Source organism: Camelus bactrianus, chromosome 19 (genome assembly GCF_048773025.1).
Source record: "Camelus bactrianus isolate YW-2024 breed Bactrian camel chromosome 19, ASM4877302v1, whole genome shotgun sequence".
Lineage (NCBI taxonomy): Eukaryota > Metazoa > Chordata > Mammalia > Artiodactyla > Camelidae > Camelus > Camelus bactrianus.
This window is the reverse complement of record NC_133557.1, coordinates 38,354,345-38,372,126: the sequence shown is the minus strand read 5'-3', so window position 1 is coordinate 38,372,126 and position 17,782 is coordinate 38,354,345. Positions and strand designations below refer to the sequence as shown.

At 43.2% G+C, this 17,782-nt stretch overlaps 1 protein-coding gene across 1 annotated transcript in view; it reads left to right on the top strand.

Annotated features, from left to right (window-relative positions):
• Window positions 1-17,782, top strand: part of PCSK2 (proprotein convertase subtilisin/kexin type 2) — a 220,561-nt gene that overhangs the window by 100,823 nt on the left and 101,956 nt on the right. The window contains exons 3-5 of the mRNA XM_010972898.3: window positions 7,045-7,158; window positions 9,092-9,200; window positions 14,576-14,613. Of these exons, the coding sequence (XP_010971200.2) occupies window positions 7,045-7,158; window positions 9,092-9,200; window positions 14,576-14,613 (261 nt within the window). The remainder of the gene's footprint in view (window positions 1-7,044; window positions 7,159-9,091; window positions 9,201-14,575; window positions 14,614-17,782) is intronic.

The following is a 17,782-nucleotide window of genomic DNA, read 5'->3' as shown; positions in this document are numbered from 1 at the left end:
CTTTCCTCCATAATCTCCCACATCCCATCCTGCCCCCTCCCCCCACCAGCCATTGATGGCCTCTCTGGGTTTCTTGTTTGATGAGCTGTGTTCAGCTGCTCAGTTCAAGCACTGAGATAACACACTGCCTTGGAAAGGTGAAGTCAAAGAGATGGGCCTTCTGCAGTCAGGAACACATGGGATGGACTCCAGCTGGTTTCTCTTGCCATGTTGAATTTTATTTGTCTTCAAATAGCTGAGAGCAAGAAGAGTGAATCAAAGGCACTCCAGACTGGTTTGGAGAAAGGTAAACCTGGCTTAAGAGGGGATACAAAGAGGGAAGGCTCCATCCCACTATCTTTCCATGAGGCCTAAAATATGACAACACTGGCAATAATTACAGTAGCAATTGCTGGCATTTAGTGAGTTTCTCCTATGGGCCAGGTGTCTCTGCACTGTCTCATTTGATCCTCACCACAACCCAGATATGAGGTGGAAGCAAAGAAGCCACCTGGTGCAGCTGCGTGCAGACTGCAGAACCAGATTGCTGGGGTGACGTGGGACCCAGCACCAACGAGTGGGGAGCTTACACAACATACGTCCATGTCTCACAGTTCTGGAGTCTAGAAGTCCAAGATCCAGCTATTGGCAGGGTTGGTTTCTTCTGAAAGCCGTGAGGGAATGACTTACTCCAGGCCTTTCTCTTTGCCTTGAAGATGGCTATCTTCACCTCACGCCCTCATGTCTTTCCTTGTGTGTCCAAATTTCCTCTTCTTATAAAGGACACCGGTCACTCTAGATCAAGGCTCACCTTAATGACCTTTTTTAAATTTTATTACCTCTTTAAAGACACTATCTCCAAACACAAATACAGTCACTTTCTGGTGCACTGGGGATTAGAGCATTTTGTGAGCTTTTCAGGGGGACAGATGTGAATCATGGTTCCACCCTCGGCTACCTGTGTAACTTTTCCAGCCACTTACTTCTTCATGTCTTTATTCCTAACCTCCACTGAGGTTGTTGTGAAAAATAACTGAGATGACGTACATAAAGAATGCACTGCCCGGCCCATGGTCAGCCCTCAAAAAGTGCGAATTGGTATTAGATTTCATCCCCATTTTACAGGTGGGCAAACTGAGCCTTAAATAGCTTGGGTAGCTTGCTTGAGCTCTCACAGCCGTGAATAGTAGGTACATCAGGGCCTGTAACTCATGCCTGCCCATCCCAAAGACCAAACGAATGCTCGTCCACCATGCCACACAGCCTCCTCTTCCTGATTTTATACTAAATAGAAGTCAAGCTGTAGCATCCTTTCCATGAGATGAAGCCTAATCCAATCCATTTCAGTTCTCCCCAGAGTCTCAAAGCTCCAAAGGACAGCCCCCCAGCATGCCTCTGGCATCTCATGAGAGGAAGACAGATTCCCTTGCAGTTGGCCTCCTGACTCTGTAGGCACCAGAAAGGGCAGAGAGTAACACTGGGGAGGATGATTGGGCCAGGGACCAGAGGGCCGTACGACTCCAGCCTTAATCCTGCGTCCCATGTGGACTTATCTTCAAGCCCACCCACGGATGTTCTGGCTACTGGATGGGGGGCATGATGTTTCTGGAACAGCTATTTTTGGTTTGTTTTAACCTATTAGGAGAAGAAAAGTCCTCGGCCCGTAATAAAGGCTAGGTAATTTGCTGCACAAATTAAGAGGGTTTTAATTTTTTAAAAAGAGCCATGTTCTTTGGAAAAGTTTCTATTCTTGATTCTCCTCCCCCTGCCCACTCCCCAGCCTGCCATCCCCCAACCGTCTCCCACCAACTAGCCCTAGATGAGTAAGAAGAGATGAATCTTTAGTGAGTAAATAGAATATATTTTCCTATGGCTTTGGGTTTGTCCTCTTCCGGAGAGAGCCTCTTGAAGCTGCTTAATGAAGTTGCCCTTTGTCCCTCGCTCTCATCCATAGTTCACCTTGATTTCAGTTCTCTGCCTGTGATGTGTCAGGATGGATGCAGCCAAGAGAGAAGAAGGAGGGTCTGACTGCATTCAGATGTGGCCTGGGTGTGGGGATTATTAAAGCTCCCAGGTAATTCGATGCATATCCAGTGGAGGACAGGTGACTAGAGGACTGACCAGAGCAACTGGCATCTGTGGGAACTGACCTGCCATGCGCCAGGCCCTGTTCTGGGCATGTCACAGAAGTTGACGTGAATCATTTCTCAAAACAACACTCAAGTTTGGGATGAAAAGATACGTCCACTATATACAAAATAGATGAACAACAAGGACCGACTGTATAGCAGAGGGAACTATATTCAATTTCTTGTAATAACATATAATGGAAAAGAATTTGAAATATATATATTAAAAAAAACCCTCAGAAGTAGTTATTGTTCCCATTTTAGAGATAAGGAGATTGAGGCTCAGAAAAGCCACTGTGATGCTCAAAGACACAGGGTCAGTTGGGGCAGGTGCGTCAGGAGTGTTACAGAGCTCCTGATCCTGACCCAGATCTCCTCCCATGAAACTTCATTGCTTCCACAGATGACTGTCTCTCTGGGCCTCCAGCCCTGGGGTGAGGCAAACTGAGAGAAGTTCCACTTTATTAACTTCTTGAAAGTTTTCTATCAGAAAGTCTAAAAAAGCAAAAAAACTATCATTTACCATCCATTCCAAAAATGCATGCTTTTTTTGGTTTTTTGTTTTGTTTTGTTTTTTATTGAGTTATACTCAGTTTACAATATTGTGTCAATTTCTGGTGTACAGCACAATTTTTCACTCATACATGAATATACATATATTCATTTTCATATTCTTTTCACCATGAGCTACTACAAGATCTTGAATATATTTCCCTGTGCTCTACAGTATAAACTTGTTTATCTATTCTATATATACCTGTCAGTATCTACAAATCTCGAACTCCCAGTCTGTCCCTTCCCACCCGCCTCCCCCCGGCAACCACAAGTTTGTATTCTATGTCTGTGAGTCTGTTTCTGTTTTATATTTAAGTTCATCTTTTTTTTTTTTTTAGATTCCACATATGAGTGATATCATATGGTATTTTTCTTTCTCTTTCTGGCTTACTTCACTCAGAATGACATTCTCCAGGGACATTCACGTTGCTGCAAATGGCATTATGTTGTCATTCTTATGGCTGAATAGTATTCCATTGCATAAATATACCCCATCTTCTGTATCCAATCATCTGTCGATGGACATTTAGGTTGTTTCCATGTCTTGGCTATTGTAAATAGTGCTGCTATGAACATTGGGGTGCAGGTGACTTTTTGAATTGGAGTTCCTTCTGGATATATGTCCAGGAGTGGGATTACTGGGTCATATGGTAAGTCTATTTTTAGTCTTTTGAGGAATCTCCACACTGTTTTCCACAATGGCTACACCAAACTGCATTCCCACCAACAATGCAGGAGGGTTCCCTTTTCTCCACATCCTCTCCAGCATTTGTCATTTGTGGACTTTTAAATGATGGCCATTCTGACTGGTGTGAGGTAACACCTCATTGTAGTTTTGATTTGCGTTTCTCTGATAATTAGTTCTACTGAGCACAAAAATGCATGCTTTTTGCACGCATCTTCCAATTGATGACAAGAGTGACAGAATTTCTGTTACCTGTGCTGGTTGCATCAAAACACATGGGCTAGGTGTGGACAGCTTAAAGGAAAATCCTGGAGACGACACTAGAGAGTTCTTTCAAGAAATGCTGATCACCAATGCACTTGATGGCACAATGAATGATGTCATGTGGGAAAACACGGACACAGACAACTCTGAGTTAGATGCCACATATGAAGGAGTTTAGGAATGTCTTAACCAATTTATTTGACTAACATTTTCCTTTTGTTTGTTTGCAAATGTGACAGATGGTAAAAAGAAATCTTTATCCAAATGAAACTGCAAGAGTGCTTTAAGTACAAAATCAAGCTTACAAATGAGAAGGAAGCTTTGTGACATACTTTAATTCTTAGTGGTTATAGTACAAACTGTGTGGCTTAACACGGCTCTCACGGTTCTGGCCAGAAGTCTACAAGAAAGGTGTTGGTGGGGCTGTGCTCCCCCTGAGGTCTCTAGCAGTGGCTCTTTCCTTGCCTTACCTGGCTTCTGATAGCCCCAGGGATGCCTTGGCTTGGCTTGTAGTAGCATAACTCCAACCTCTGCCTCCCCTCTCTTCAGGTGGCTTCACTCCGTGTGCGTGTGTGTGTGTGTGTGTGTGTGTGTCTTCCTGGAGAGTTCTCCTACTGCGTCTCTCTGTCCTCTTCTTTTGAGGACACCAGCCATATTGGATAACGGTCCATTCCAGGATGCCCTCACCTAAACTCATCACACCTGCAACCACCCTGTTCCCAAATAGGGTCACATTTGGAGGTACTGGAGGTTAGGACTTCAACAGACCTTTTAGGGGAACACAAGTCAACCCACAAAGGTGATAAATAAAATAGTTTTTAGTAATACAGAAAATAATGTGATGTAATCAGTGGCATCATAGATTCATAAACCAGTATTCTCAGCAACACGTCAGCTTTGTGTTCTATGGATTTTCCCTCGTGCTCACTTCCAGCCATGTTCTGCACACCCTTTGGAGGCAGGATTCCTAGATTGCCCCCCACTTTCTCTTGGCCCCTCCCTCGCCCAGAGCAATTGGTGCTAATTAGCAGCTGTTTAATTATCAGCCCAGCAGGGAAGTGATTCCAGCCTTGATCCTTAGAGAGGTATAAGCACAGTGAAGCTGTCCCAGATACTGGAAGGTTGACTGTGTTCCATGCTCTAGGGAAAGGCTATGTGTTTCAGTGGAAAGTTCATGGCATTTAGAATTGATCAACCTGGGTGACTTTGCCGTGTTTTTTGTTGTTGGACAATGGTCTCTGAAGCTTTGTTTTCTCAACCGTACCCACCCACAGTTCTGTTGAGAAGATCAATGTAGTGAAAGGACCTTATTAACATAACCTGTAAAATTGTATACAAATATGCAATGATAGTGTCTGCTTCATCTTAGTATCCTTTGTAACCAGCACACTATAGATGCACAAAGACGTTTGTCGAGTGAAAAATTCTTAATTGAGGAGAGACACTAGAAGAGGGAAGGACATGGGTGGAGCTGTTCAGGTAAAATTTGTGCTGTGCACATGTGTCAAATTAAGGTCTAAAATTTGAAACTGAATTGTAGAATATCCATCTGTTCATTTTTAATAAAATAAGACCCCGTAACAAACACACCTGTTTTCTTATATTTTTTATTTGTGTAAATGTTTACATCAATGGACCAACTTGGGGTTGCATTCTAAAAGTAAACACGGAAGAAAACATTATATTTCTCTGAGAAGACGAGAAGGTATGGTTAAGTTGTATGCATGTCATTGGTACCACATCTAAGTGGTAATGAAAGGAATCGTCTGTGAAGAGTTACAGCCCAGAAGAGGAAGAAGAGAGAATAAAAGTGGCCTTTTAGTTATAATGTGAGGGAGGATTATAGACGCCAGAAGAGTCTTACTCTGACATCAAGGGCTTAATCGCATATAGAATTGCAACACTGAAATCTTCCCCAGAGGTCTTTAAAAGTAGTTTATAACCTCATCTCTCTGCTCATAGGAACTTCATTTATAATAGAAAGCAATCCAGATGACCAGTGAGAGAGAGCTCACTGGGTAAATTATGGCATATTACTCTATGGAATATTTAGGTAGCCATTAAGAATTAAAATAAGAGCTATGTAGCAACATATTAAAATTTCCATAGCTGGATACTTAATGAAGAAAGAATGTACAATTTACCTATAATATGATAAACGTATGTAAAAATTAGATTTAAATGCAAATTAGGATTGGACAAGAACCCCAAAAAAACTGAAAGCAATTGACAATAGTATATGGTATAATTATGGGGAGAAAAAACACTGTTCTCTAGATTTTTGTGTGTAACAAGTAACAATATATGTTTTAAAGCTGTTCAGCTCTCATGGAATTGTAACTGTGATCTTCAGGTGTGATTCAGAAAACCCTCTGCAGTCTTAGAATTCCTGGTTTTTAGTACCACAAAACGCAAAACCTCAGAACCCCCAGTCACACTTGGGGCTTCTGAGTTTGCATGGAGGGACGCCATCCAGGGAGCACAGCTTTCCAGAGTATCACTGGTTTCCATTAAAACCTAATTTGTGGAATTAAAAATTAATTTTATGAAAACGAATTTAAACAGTCTTTTCATTAGAATGCACTTGTTCTAATTGAGTTTGGAGTGGCATTGTCGTAGCCATTCCTCCACGTTAGTGGAAAAGACGGAGTCTGAGATGACTCTTCTTGTCCTTGCACTGCCAGGAAACTGTGCAGAAGAGGTTTCCAACGAGTGCACTGTCATGGGGCCTGTTTGGGGCAGAGCCCAGCTGTTGCCAGGAGCCTCCTTGAACTAATTCAGCTCCTAAGTTTCATTTCCATCCAAGGACTTGGGGTTGTGCCTGACTGTCCAAAATGTAGTGTCATCATTGCAAGGATAGCATCAGTTTATCTCTGAAGGTCCCTCACTTACCTCCTAGAGCTTTGCTGTGGACTTTCTGGCTTGCCAGGCAGGTTTTCTTTGTTTTTTGTTTGTTTGTTTGTTTGTTTGTTTTGGTGTGTGTGTGTGTGTATTTGGTTTTTTTGGCTGATTCTCAAATGTGATAGCACAGGACTCTCAATGTGGATGTGCATTCTGGGATGCACTCTAGAAAAACAGTCTATGTCATTTCCACTCTCCTCCTGAGTCCACATCACTCTCCCTTCCTTAACAGAAGTGTTTCATTGTTTTATTTCACTTAATGCCCCCTACTATCTTGTCTCCCTTGAGAACACTTTTCTCCATTTATTTTCAAGAGACTTGCCTTGAGTTTCAAGGTCTCTTTGTTCAGTGAAAGCAGAAGTAAATGATCCTGGAACATAATCATAAAGTAAGAATGTGCATGAGATAAACTTGGCTTCCGCTGAGAAAAATACACCTTATATACAAATGGAATTTGAATTCATGGAAATGAATTCCAGAAGATGGGAGCTCAATTGATATTCAGGTAATATGCCAGCATTGTCTTTCCAGGTGAAGATGGCCTTGCAGCAGGAAGGATTCTACCGGAAAAAGCGAGGGTATAGAGACATCAATGAGATCGACATCAACATGAATGACCCTCTGTTTACAAAGCAATGGTATCTGGTAAGCATCTTGGTATTATTCCTGATGTTTCTCATCTTGGGACTTCAGATAAAAGATGCATTTCTATTTTCTCATTATTCTGTGGGATGTTAGCCAGCCCCCAACTCAGAGAACCTCTCTGTCCCCTCCGATAGGTATTGATTTTCCATCACCCTCCATGCATCTTGTTCTCTAATCTGCTTATTTTCTGGAACTGCTAAACAGCCATGACCTCCCAGGGCCAAAGCAACTACCAAGAGCTGGTCAGATTCTCCCAGACCAGTGTGTGAGTGAAGACTTGCAAAAATATGTAAGTCAAGTTAAAGTTCTGGGAGGAATAGCCTAGGGGTCTCAACAGGCAGAATAATGGGAAGACACAGTGAAACCACAGGCAAAAAAGAAAGAATCAGGTGACTTCACAATGGGCAAGCAAGAGAGCTCAGAGACTAAAGTAACGAAAGTAATATCCATTGAGTGCTTCCTAACAATGGCAGGAAATCAATTCCATGGCACTTAACTGATGCAGGATTCAAGGCATGGAGACCCAGTCTATCTGGTGAAGTGAATATTTGCTGACTCACCAATAGTCCTTCATGTTCCATTTGGGTGTTGGATTCTGTTTTAAAGACATTCAATGCCTCCAAACCAACTCAAACTGCAGGGCATATGGAGGGAGAAGGAGTGACTAATTATAAATGGGAGTGAAGCTTTACTTTATTTAAGATTAAAAGGTGATGAGCAAGAGAGAGAATTAAATTACAGCCCCATGGGCTGCTGCATTGTAAGAAAGCATCACGGCTGCCTTCTTGGGGCTTCAGAGCTTGACTGCACTTTATGCTTTGGGGCATGGAATTCTCCAGATCCAATCTGGGTAACTGAATGAGCATATGTCTGTGAGTCGGGATCGGCTAGGTTTCTTGCAATAACAAACACTCCCCAAATCACAGTGGATTAACAAAATCAAAGCTTGTTTCTCACTCATATCATACATCCCACACTACATAAGCCACCAGAGACCCAAGCTCCATCTCAGCTCCATCCCAGGCCCTGCTCTCATGAGCACCTCCATGAGGGGAAAATGCAAATCACACATGTGAGCTCACATTCCATTGGCCAAAACAAGTCACGTGGTTCTAACTTTCAAGGAGGTGGAGAGGTGTGATCTTCACGTGTGCCTACAAGAAGAGCAGTCATTTTTATAAAGAGCACTAATGACATTCACACACGGTTCTAGCAGCACCATAATAGACGACTCACCTCTATGGGCATCTATCCAGTACAAGCTCCCACATCTTTTTTTTTTTTTTTTTATGATTTATCTTTGAGAAAGTCTGCACAGGTCAAAAATGAGAAAGTTGTAAACATATTTGCACGGAATTTTTCTTTGTTTTCCTTTCTTTTTTGATTTTCTTGGGGGGAAGTTTTTTTTTTTTTTTTAAATTTCTTGCATTAGAACATGCACTAACGGTGGGCCAGCCATCTTTAAATCAGTTTAACAAATATTTTTAAGCAAGATTTGGTGTGGTGGTACTGAAATGAAAGGTAAATAGGACATGCTTCGTCTTGCAAAGGATCTTGTTATCTAGTGAAGAAATTACATTCAAATAAGAATAAGCTAAGACAATATGCACTAAATTCTAAAAGTGAGGTATAAATAAAGAGCTACAAGAGTGAGTACTTAATTCTAAACTGGGGAGTTTAAAGCTAGTGATCTAGCATCATAAGAGATGGGGAGGTTGAAACTGTACATATTTCTGTAAAACAGAAAACATCAATTTGTCTATCAAAAAATGGAGAGGCAGATGCCAAAAGCACTGTCTCATGGAACATGTAGTCTTTGAGCTGGCCCTCGAATGCTGGGTGGCTGCAGAGTACGTCAAGCAAACATTTACACAGTTGCTTTACTGCATACACCAAACTAATAAGATTCTCTGCTTTGGAATTCCTGAATCAGATCAATACCGGGCAAGCTGACGGTACTCCTGGCCTTGACTTGAATGTGGCAGAAGCCTGGGAGCTGGGCTACACAGGGAAAGGTGTCACCATTGGAATTATGGACGATGGTGAGTATCTCAAGGCCCTTACATCATCTGGAACATTGAGTCCTTGTGTACCTTTGGAACATAGAAGATTCATTGTTTTGGAGATGCTAATCAGAGGCAGAATGGCCAGATGCTGGAGGGCTACCATCTGTATGGTAGCAGCATCCCTATATTCCTCCAAATCAGTGGTCCTCAAGTTTGAGGATGCCCTCCACAAATATTTACTGAATTGATAAGTTTAAAATTTTTTTAAATGAACAAAAGAAAGTTGACCATCATTGAAATGTAATTTCTTGTTGGGCCACTGCTTATACATAACCCTAAGACACCTTCTAAACCTGTTTATATTTACCATCTATTTCTCTAGATCCACACTGTCCAATGTAGTGGCCACTAGCCATACATGGCTATTGACATTTAAGATTTAATTAGTGAAAGCTAATTACAATTAACAAGTCAATTTCTCAATCACATGGGCTTCATTTCAAGGTCTCACTAACCACACGGGGCTGGCGGCAATTTAATTCCACTCCGTTTCTGACATCACAGAAAGTTCCATTAGACAGTGTGGCTCTAGATCCATGAAATAGCTTTTCAGTAACAGGATCGGGGTTGGGAGAATTTTGATTTCATTGCTTCTTTCAGAATGAGTAGTTGTAAAGCAGGACTGATAACATTTATCATACACGCCCCTATAATGTTATTCTATCACACATTCCTTCCCGACAAAGATTTAGCAGAGATTTATTTTTTAGTTTGTGATATGAAAACCAATGTGTTTGAGGAACTGCTGTTTTTCTAACTACGCATGCCTTTGGCTCTGCCAAGATCCTGGAGAATCTGCCCTGCAGTCACCTCGCTGGGGATGTAGTCTCATCCGTCGTTAGTGTCTGGGTCCTCTGCAAAGTCTCCACTGTGCAGTATTGGTCCAATTACATATAAAGTCTATACAGAGATGAAACAATGAAGCCTTTCCCTCCTCAAGATCCTCAAAGAACACTATGTTCCCTAAAGCAAGCCTTTGAAGCAGAATTGATGAGAAAACAAGGAAAGGCAGCGTGCTTAGGCAGCGTGTGGGATGTTTTGAAGTGGATGTAAAAGCTGTCTCCAGTGGTCGAGGGCTTTCACAAGAAGGAAGGGGTCCTCACACATTGGGTTGTGTGTGTGCCAATGTCAGGAGCATTCCCGTTTCTTCCTTCCTGACGCTTTGGCTTAAAAGCCACGGAGGCTGAGGCCAGCTCACCCGGAAGAAAGACGCATAGAGCTTTGGGGGAACTGTGCCGAAGATCTGTTCTAATCACTGTTTCATCACATAGCATCTGGGGAATCAGAGAAGCAGGCTAAAATTGGCACGCCAGTGCCACAGATAGGCGCGTTGCTCGTATAAAACCTCCCACAGCCCCCTGGGATGCCCATTTCAGGATTTTTTAATCACAGCCCACCTTGACTGACTCCTCATCGTCCCTTCCAAAGAGAGCCAAGAAAGGGTAGTCGGGGAGGGTATTGCTCAGTGGTACAGCACATGCCTAGCATGCATGAGGTTCTGGTTTCAATCCCCAGTATTTCCATTAAAAAAATGAATAAATAAATAAACACGGTTATCTCCTTCCCAAAAAGACAACAGAGAGCCAAGGAGAAGACGACGCCTGACCCTGTCCCACACTTCCTGGCCTGAGAGGCCAAGCCCCTTACAAAGGCTCAGGAGAATTTCCCACTTGGCGTTACTTCTGCTGGTTTGTGGCCTTCGGGATCCAGAACAAGTGAACTCTCTGCCCCTCAATTAAAGCTCCTATCTTCTCCATTGTTCTGGTCATTAACTGCAGAACAAACCACCCCAAAACTGAGCAGCTTAAAATAACCACCATGGTGCTGTCTCTCACAATTCTGTGGGTTGACAGGCTCAGCTGGACAATTCTGCTGGTGGTCTCTCTGGAGTCTCTCATGCAGCATGCAGTTGGGGTCAGAAGGCAGCTGGTCTGGTGTTATCTGGAGTCTCGATTGTGTGCTGGAGTGGCTCAGCCTCCCTCTCACTCCAGGAGTCCCAGGGCTCCTCCTCTCCACACGGTCTCCCCAGCAAAGCGGCTGGATTTCCTACAGATGGCTCGGGGCTCCCAAGGACGCTCGTAGGCATCCGAAGAGACAAGAAGCAGAAACTGCCAGTCCTCTTAAAGGCTGGACTCGGAATGGGCAAGCATTGCTTTGCCACTTCTACTGGGTAAACAGTCTCAGAACCAGACTCCAGGAGAGGAGAGGTAGGTCCTGCATCCTGGTGCGGAGAGAAACGAAGGATCCGTGGCTATCTTGAAATCAACACATACTTACTCAGTATGATAACTGAAGGGAAGAAGGGCCGCTAAGCCGTCCTCCAAGCTCACTGCTGAACGGCACAGCTGGGCGAAGAGCAGCCTCCCACACAAGGGCCGGCCCAGACGCACAGCCTTTCCCCGTGTGACAGGGCATCTCTGATGTTCCTTTACTGTCTTGTTGGCAGACGCAGCCCCAGCCCACTCACATGAAAGCGGAGAGAACAGATGGACCACCAATGGGAGACTCACATTGTCACATTGTCACATTGTAGACGACCATATGGGATGGGAAATACTGATCCACCATCTTTCAAAAATACAATCCATCTGTTGAGGCTACTCCCCATCGACCTATGTCAGTAGAGGGAGGTGCAAGGGCGAGCTCTCTTGGGACAATGGAAGGAACTGGGCTTAGGACCAGGGTCCAGAGATGTTACACATCTCAGACTCAACACTGTGACTAGGAATACAGACATGGAGCCCCTTGCTAATTCTTTGAGGTCTCCAGAACTGCCAGAGATCCCTGAGAATTTGAACTATTGTAGATTAGACTTTCAAACCAATGACAGGACACTAATGGTTTGTGACAAAAATATAACCAAGAATTTGTCATTGGGGCACCACATTGCACTATGATGGGCTGGTAATGAGTCAGTGCCCCCTGAAGATGGTGAGCCTTAGCTGGTGGTACAGCTCATGTTCTGTGTCTAAACTGTCTATTTTTCCAGGACCTACACAGCACCTGGCATGCATTGCTGAAAATAAACCAATGAGTGAAAATAAGAATGAGTACATTAGCGATACAAGAATTAAAAGATAAATAAGCTGATTAAGAAGACATTCAGTACATTCTGCCTCAAAATATAATCAAATATACAAAAATATTGAAACACTATTTAATTACCAGGTTATTATATTCATGCTTTAGTTCATTATTATTTTTTTTCTGAATCATATCTGTCATCTTAGTCTACCTAGCAATGATCTTTCCTTCCTCAGACCAAAGTCTGTCTATTCTAACAGTCTTCCCCTTAATCTAATTAAAGATCCTTTATTTTAATTAGGCTGAATTTATCTTGTTTTAATTCTAATTTCCTTCTGGTCTCCGATTATCTCTTTGCTTCAATATTTTTCCCTTCACAGAGAAGAGCCTTTTCTATCTCTTAGAAAATTCCTCTCCTGAATCACTTGCACTATCAGAACACGAAGCCATGTTTCAAAGATTGACTCCCTGTTAGAAAAAAATGTATTCCGTGTGTGCACATGTCTTTTCTTTTAAACTTACCTATATGTTACAAAATGTTTTGCCTAACAATGAGTTCACAAAATTTAACCAACTTCAACAAATATATACAAGTCAATTTCAACACAACATTCTAAAACCAAGTCGATTTTTCAAATGCTTCTGCTCTTCTGAGCTACCCACGTAAGTCCAGTGATGTGGTGGATGATGGTACTAATGATGATAAGAAATGTCACTTATTTACTACAAGGGAAACATTTCAGTGAATTGGCTCCAACCTTGAAAACTGCTTTGCGAGGTACATAATATTCCCATTTCAAAGATGAGGAAGTTGAGGCTCAGAGAATTATGTCACTTGGCCAAAGCCACACAAATATTATAGTGTCTGAGCCCGGAACGGAACTAGATCTGTTGGTCTCATGGCCTGTGCTCATCCCAGCTCCACCTCACAGCCTACATTGACCATCTCTGAATCAAGGGCCCAGAATAAGGGTCTGCAACTTTAAAAATATTAGCCTTTAAGTCTCCTGACCCCTGTCCTCCTGCAGTTCTAGGAAGGAGGTGGGAGGGGAAGGAGGAGGGTAGTGGGTGGGAGGTGACTGGCTATACTCTCCCAAGCCATAGAAAGTGGCCTGATGACAGCAGTTGCTTCGGATGCCAAAATATTAGCAAAATGGTGACTCCTAGGTCAGAAATTACGTCTGTAACCAGAAACAAAAAAGAAAATTTCTTTCTAGAAATATACATCCTGAAACAAGTTCTTTTTTGCAAGACAAAGCCCTAATGTGGTCTGGCCTTAGTGTGCACACAGTGAAGATGACACCTAAGAAGGACTTAATGACCCTTCTGGCTTTTAAATATTACAACTCAATAGAATCATTAATGCCACCAGAATAAGCAGACCACGCTGTTCCTGCCCTCACCAGTTTGAGAAGAAAGAAAACACAAAGAGGCCAAGCACCATGCCTGAAGTCGAACAGCCAGTTGGCAGTCAGATCTTTGACTCCAAAACGTACACGCATAACCATTACACTAAGAAGGGCAGGAATGCAGCTGATTTTTCAGAGGGCTGGATGCTCTGATGTCACTGCGGCCGCGATTAGATGGCTCTGCAGACCTGGATGAGAGCTTTTCAACTTGCTTTTTGAAGTTCCATCCAGTGCTTTCTGAGGTCCACGTGCTGATGGAACCCAGCGGTGCTCGTGGACCATAATTCTGTTGCAACGATGCTTGGGCAACAAGACAGGCCACAGCCAGAAAGCGCGGGGCTCCTGCTGGGAAGCTCTCGGGCTCTGGTTCCCTGGAAAGGCTTCTTCAGGGACGAGCATCAGCCCGCACCGGAACACCTCGAGGGAAACCATCTGCCCTTTGCCTAATGGCTCTTCTCGCCGAGCCGTGTTCCTCTTGTTAGTTCCATGCCAGGGAACGCTCCCCTAATCCACTGCTGTCTGGGCCTTGTTAAATAATAATCGCTTTTCCTCCCCAGGGCTGGTTTCATTTCAGAAGAAATGCCAGTTGATGCTTTAGAAATGTCAGGATTTCCACAAATCTCTTTAGATCACTGCTCTGATGCGCTGGCCGTCTTGGGGCCACTAACCTGGCGTCTATGTCAGAAGTGTCATCCTGGGGCCCCAAACTCTAATTGGCTTTACTCCTCTGCTGCCTCTGGTGGCAGCTGGCTTTCCACATGGGCAGGGCAGCGCAGCATCCTCCCCTGGGGATGCAAACACCAGGCTGCGGACAGACGCTCACCTCCTCTCATAAGGAGGGCGCCTTTTTGAGCAGCTTTCCTGGGGACACAGTGGCAGGGATTAACCGTTCATTCCTGTGCTGTTGTCTTTTCACAGGGATTGACTATCTCCACCCAGACCTGGCCTCCAACTATGTAAGTACGAGCTGTGCTGTGGGGGCACACACATGTGTCTTAAGTGTTCTTGTGCCCCTTAGTGGGAACACACATGCACACATGTGCTTGGATGCACATAGGCCATGCACACGGGCGTGCCTGCACACGCACACACCCCAGACTGCCCGTCTTATCAGAGTCACAGCTCAGGCCAAAGACAGACAGACAGACAGACGGACAAGGGGTGGGGCCTGGTGGCAGCCAATGGTAAACGGCTTCACAAGGAGAAAAGAAGGAAACTTGAGGCCTGAAAGAACAAAGTGCCGAGAAAAAAGATGCAGGGGTCAGGGAGAGAGAGCTTTTGCAAGTTTTAAAATCAACTCCAGCTAAGGATATTGAATGGAGCGGGGAAATGAGCCTTTTGGGTTCTTGCTGGACAAAACCAATGGCCAGAAGCCAAAAAGGGCAGCAACTCACCCTGCATCTGTAGCTTCATGTCTGTGCGTATGAGCACTGCATATGCACACGAGCTTTACTTTGTGCATATGAGCACCGACGCCCCCCGACCACGACCCTGAGTGCAGTGCTTAGTATCCCCTGACAAATGAGAAATATTAACAAGGAATCACAGTCAAAGCTGCTGGGCAAGAACCACGTGTTCTGACTTTCGACCCAGCAAGTCACTTGCTGACTTCCTGATAAAATCTGCAAACCCTGTAGACATAAGTGATTGCTTAATTTTAACCCCAGGGAGTATACTCTTCAAACATGGGTGCAGTCACTTAAAATTACCCAAATTCTTACTAAGCTGTATTTCTCCTGTAACTTCCAGATGTAAGTATTTTTAATGTTATTTTAATTTTGCTGAAAAGACTCCTGTTTAAGAGAATATGGACTTAAATAGAGGTTAACAAGCAGAAGTGTTTGGGGATCAACATTCTGGGCCATTCTTCCCAGAAACGATGAGTGTTCACACTGCAAAAAGAGAGTGGAGATTTTCCATGTGTTTGGTGGACTGGGACGCAGGAGACAAAGCAGAGATGTGCTCAGTTTCTATTTACTGGATGGGTCTGTAGATTAGCAGCTCCCTTCAAATCTGCATGTATCAGAACATACCTGAAGACTCTATGAGTTCTTTGAGTGTCGTGTTCTTTTTTCCCTTTTTTCCCCGTTGTTTCCTTCCAAAAAAACATTTTTTCTAATTAAAAAATAAATACATGTTCTCTATAGAAAATGTGGAAAAGCATAAAACAGATTAAAAACTAGCCATATCACCATTCTTTGTATTTTGACATATATTGAACTTTATTTCTATGTGTGTATTTTTAATAAAATTGGGCTCTCATTGCATACACAGTATCCCCTCTTCCACATAATATGTCATAAACATTTTTATGATATTAAATAACCTTCAAATAATGATTATAAGGGCTATATAGCATTGCCTTATGCTGTAATTTATTTAAACTTTCCAATCCCCAATTGTCGGGCAACTTGGTTGCTTCCAATGAGTGTCTCACTCTCAGAGGGAGAGTGACACAGTGACCAGGGTGGTGGAAGGACTCCAACCACAACCTGCTAAGGAGAGCAGAAAGAACTGGGGGAAACATAACTTAAGAAGCACATTAAATCTGTTTTCAAATATTTCATGTTCTCTATGATGGATGAGGGATTCAACTTGTTCAATAAAAATTTCAACCAGGAAGATTCCCACCAATGGGTGACAACTGCAGGAGAAAGATTTTAGTTCAGTTAAAGGAAGAACTGTCTAATTATTGAGGAATAAGTAAAAAGAATTAGCTTTCTCAGGAAATAATAAGCTCTCCTTCTCTGAAAATATTTATGAGGAGTTGGTGGCCATTTGGTGGGAATGTTGAGGAGATGACTTAAACTAGGTGACATTAAAGAACTGAACAGAAAATGTGTGTTCTGTACAAAACTGCACTTTTTCATAAACTTCCATGCAGAGGAAGGTCCCAGGCTTCAGCATTTATCAAAACCCTTGGAACCTTATAAAGAGATCCTATCTAATTATATATAGTTGTGGAAATGTCCTGTGTTTCTGTATAGGTGACAAATCTGAACATCCAAATATCTCGACCTTAATTCCTCAGCAGAGGACCTAAACCAGCTAGTTTTCACCAGTCACAGTGTCTCCCTCATTCCATGTAGAGTTGAGGGTGACAACTCTGAAGCTTCTAACCAAATGTGTCTTCTTTATTTTTAGTTAAAATATTTTACACTATAATTAATAGAATGAGGGTGGCAAGTGGAGTAGACCTGCCCAGAAGGGCAATGAAATCAGTGGATGGTGATAAACTCGAAAATTGTTTGAGGAAAGGATTGACAGGCAGCTTCCCACCTTGTTAGGTGACTTAATAGCTTGGATGTGATGAGCTAGCCCGGTGCCCTTCTACTGAAATGTCCTTTGGGGAGGTCCGTGTATGGGTTCCCCCAGAAGCAGACCCCAAGACGAGGGTTTGAGGGATAGCAGTTTACTGGGGAGGTGATGTTAGGAAATGAAGTTAGAGGAAGGGAGAAGGAGACAGGGAAGGGAGGGCAGCCAGTTAGTGGTAGATTTCAAGAAAGTCGCCATGGTGAGTGGCTGGAACTTAATTCCACTGAGGCGTCTGGGCGATGGTATAGAAGATGTGCATCAGAGTTACCCCAGGATGAGATACAGGGAAGCTGGGGTACTTGTACAGCTGGTGGAGGGCTGGTCCCAGGGGATGTTAACACCCCAGCACCTCCCACTTTCCCACAGTCTGGGGGAAAGCCCTCAGCAAAGAGGAGCCTCAGGTAGAGGCAGCTGGAGCTCACCAGGGACATGGGGAAGACAAGCAGGGGCGTAAGGACCAGATCTTGGCAACACCTGCCACAGAGAGGATGACTTGGAAATTTTTTAAAAGTTAAAGTGAACAGAACTGTGCTCACTGAGAAGTGAAAACCCTATCGGAAGTTCTTAGACAAATGTGACAAAAATTTCTTTATGATCAAACCAAGCAAAATGTTTCCCAAAGCAGAATTATCTTCAAAGCTTGTTTATTCTGTATATTGAAAGAGAAGACTCAAAGCAGGCTGGTCATCCAGGTTCTTTCTATTGAAACTGAGAATTTAAATCCTCTGAAAATGGCAAATCAATATATAAATGTAACTCATTAGTGTTCATTTAATGCAACAAATCTACACTGAATCTGTTGAGTGTTCA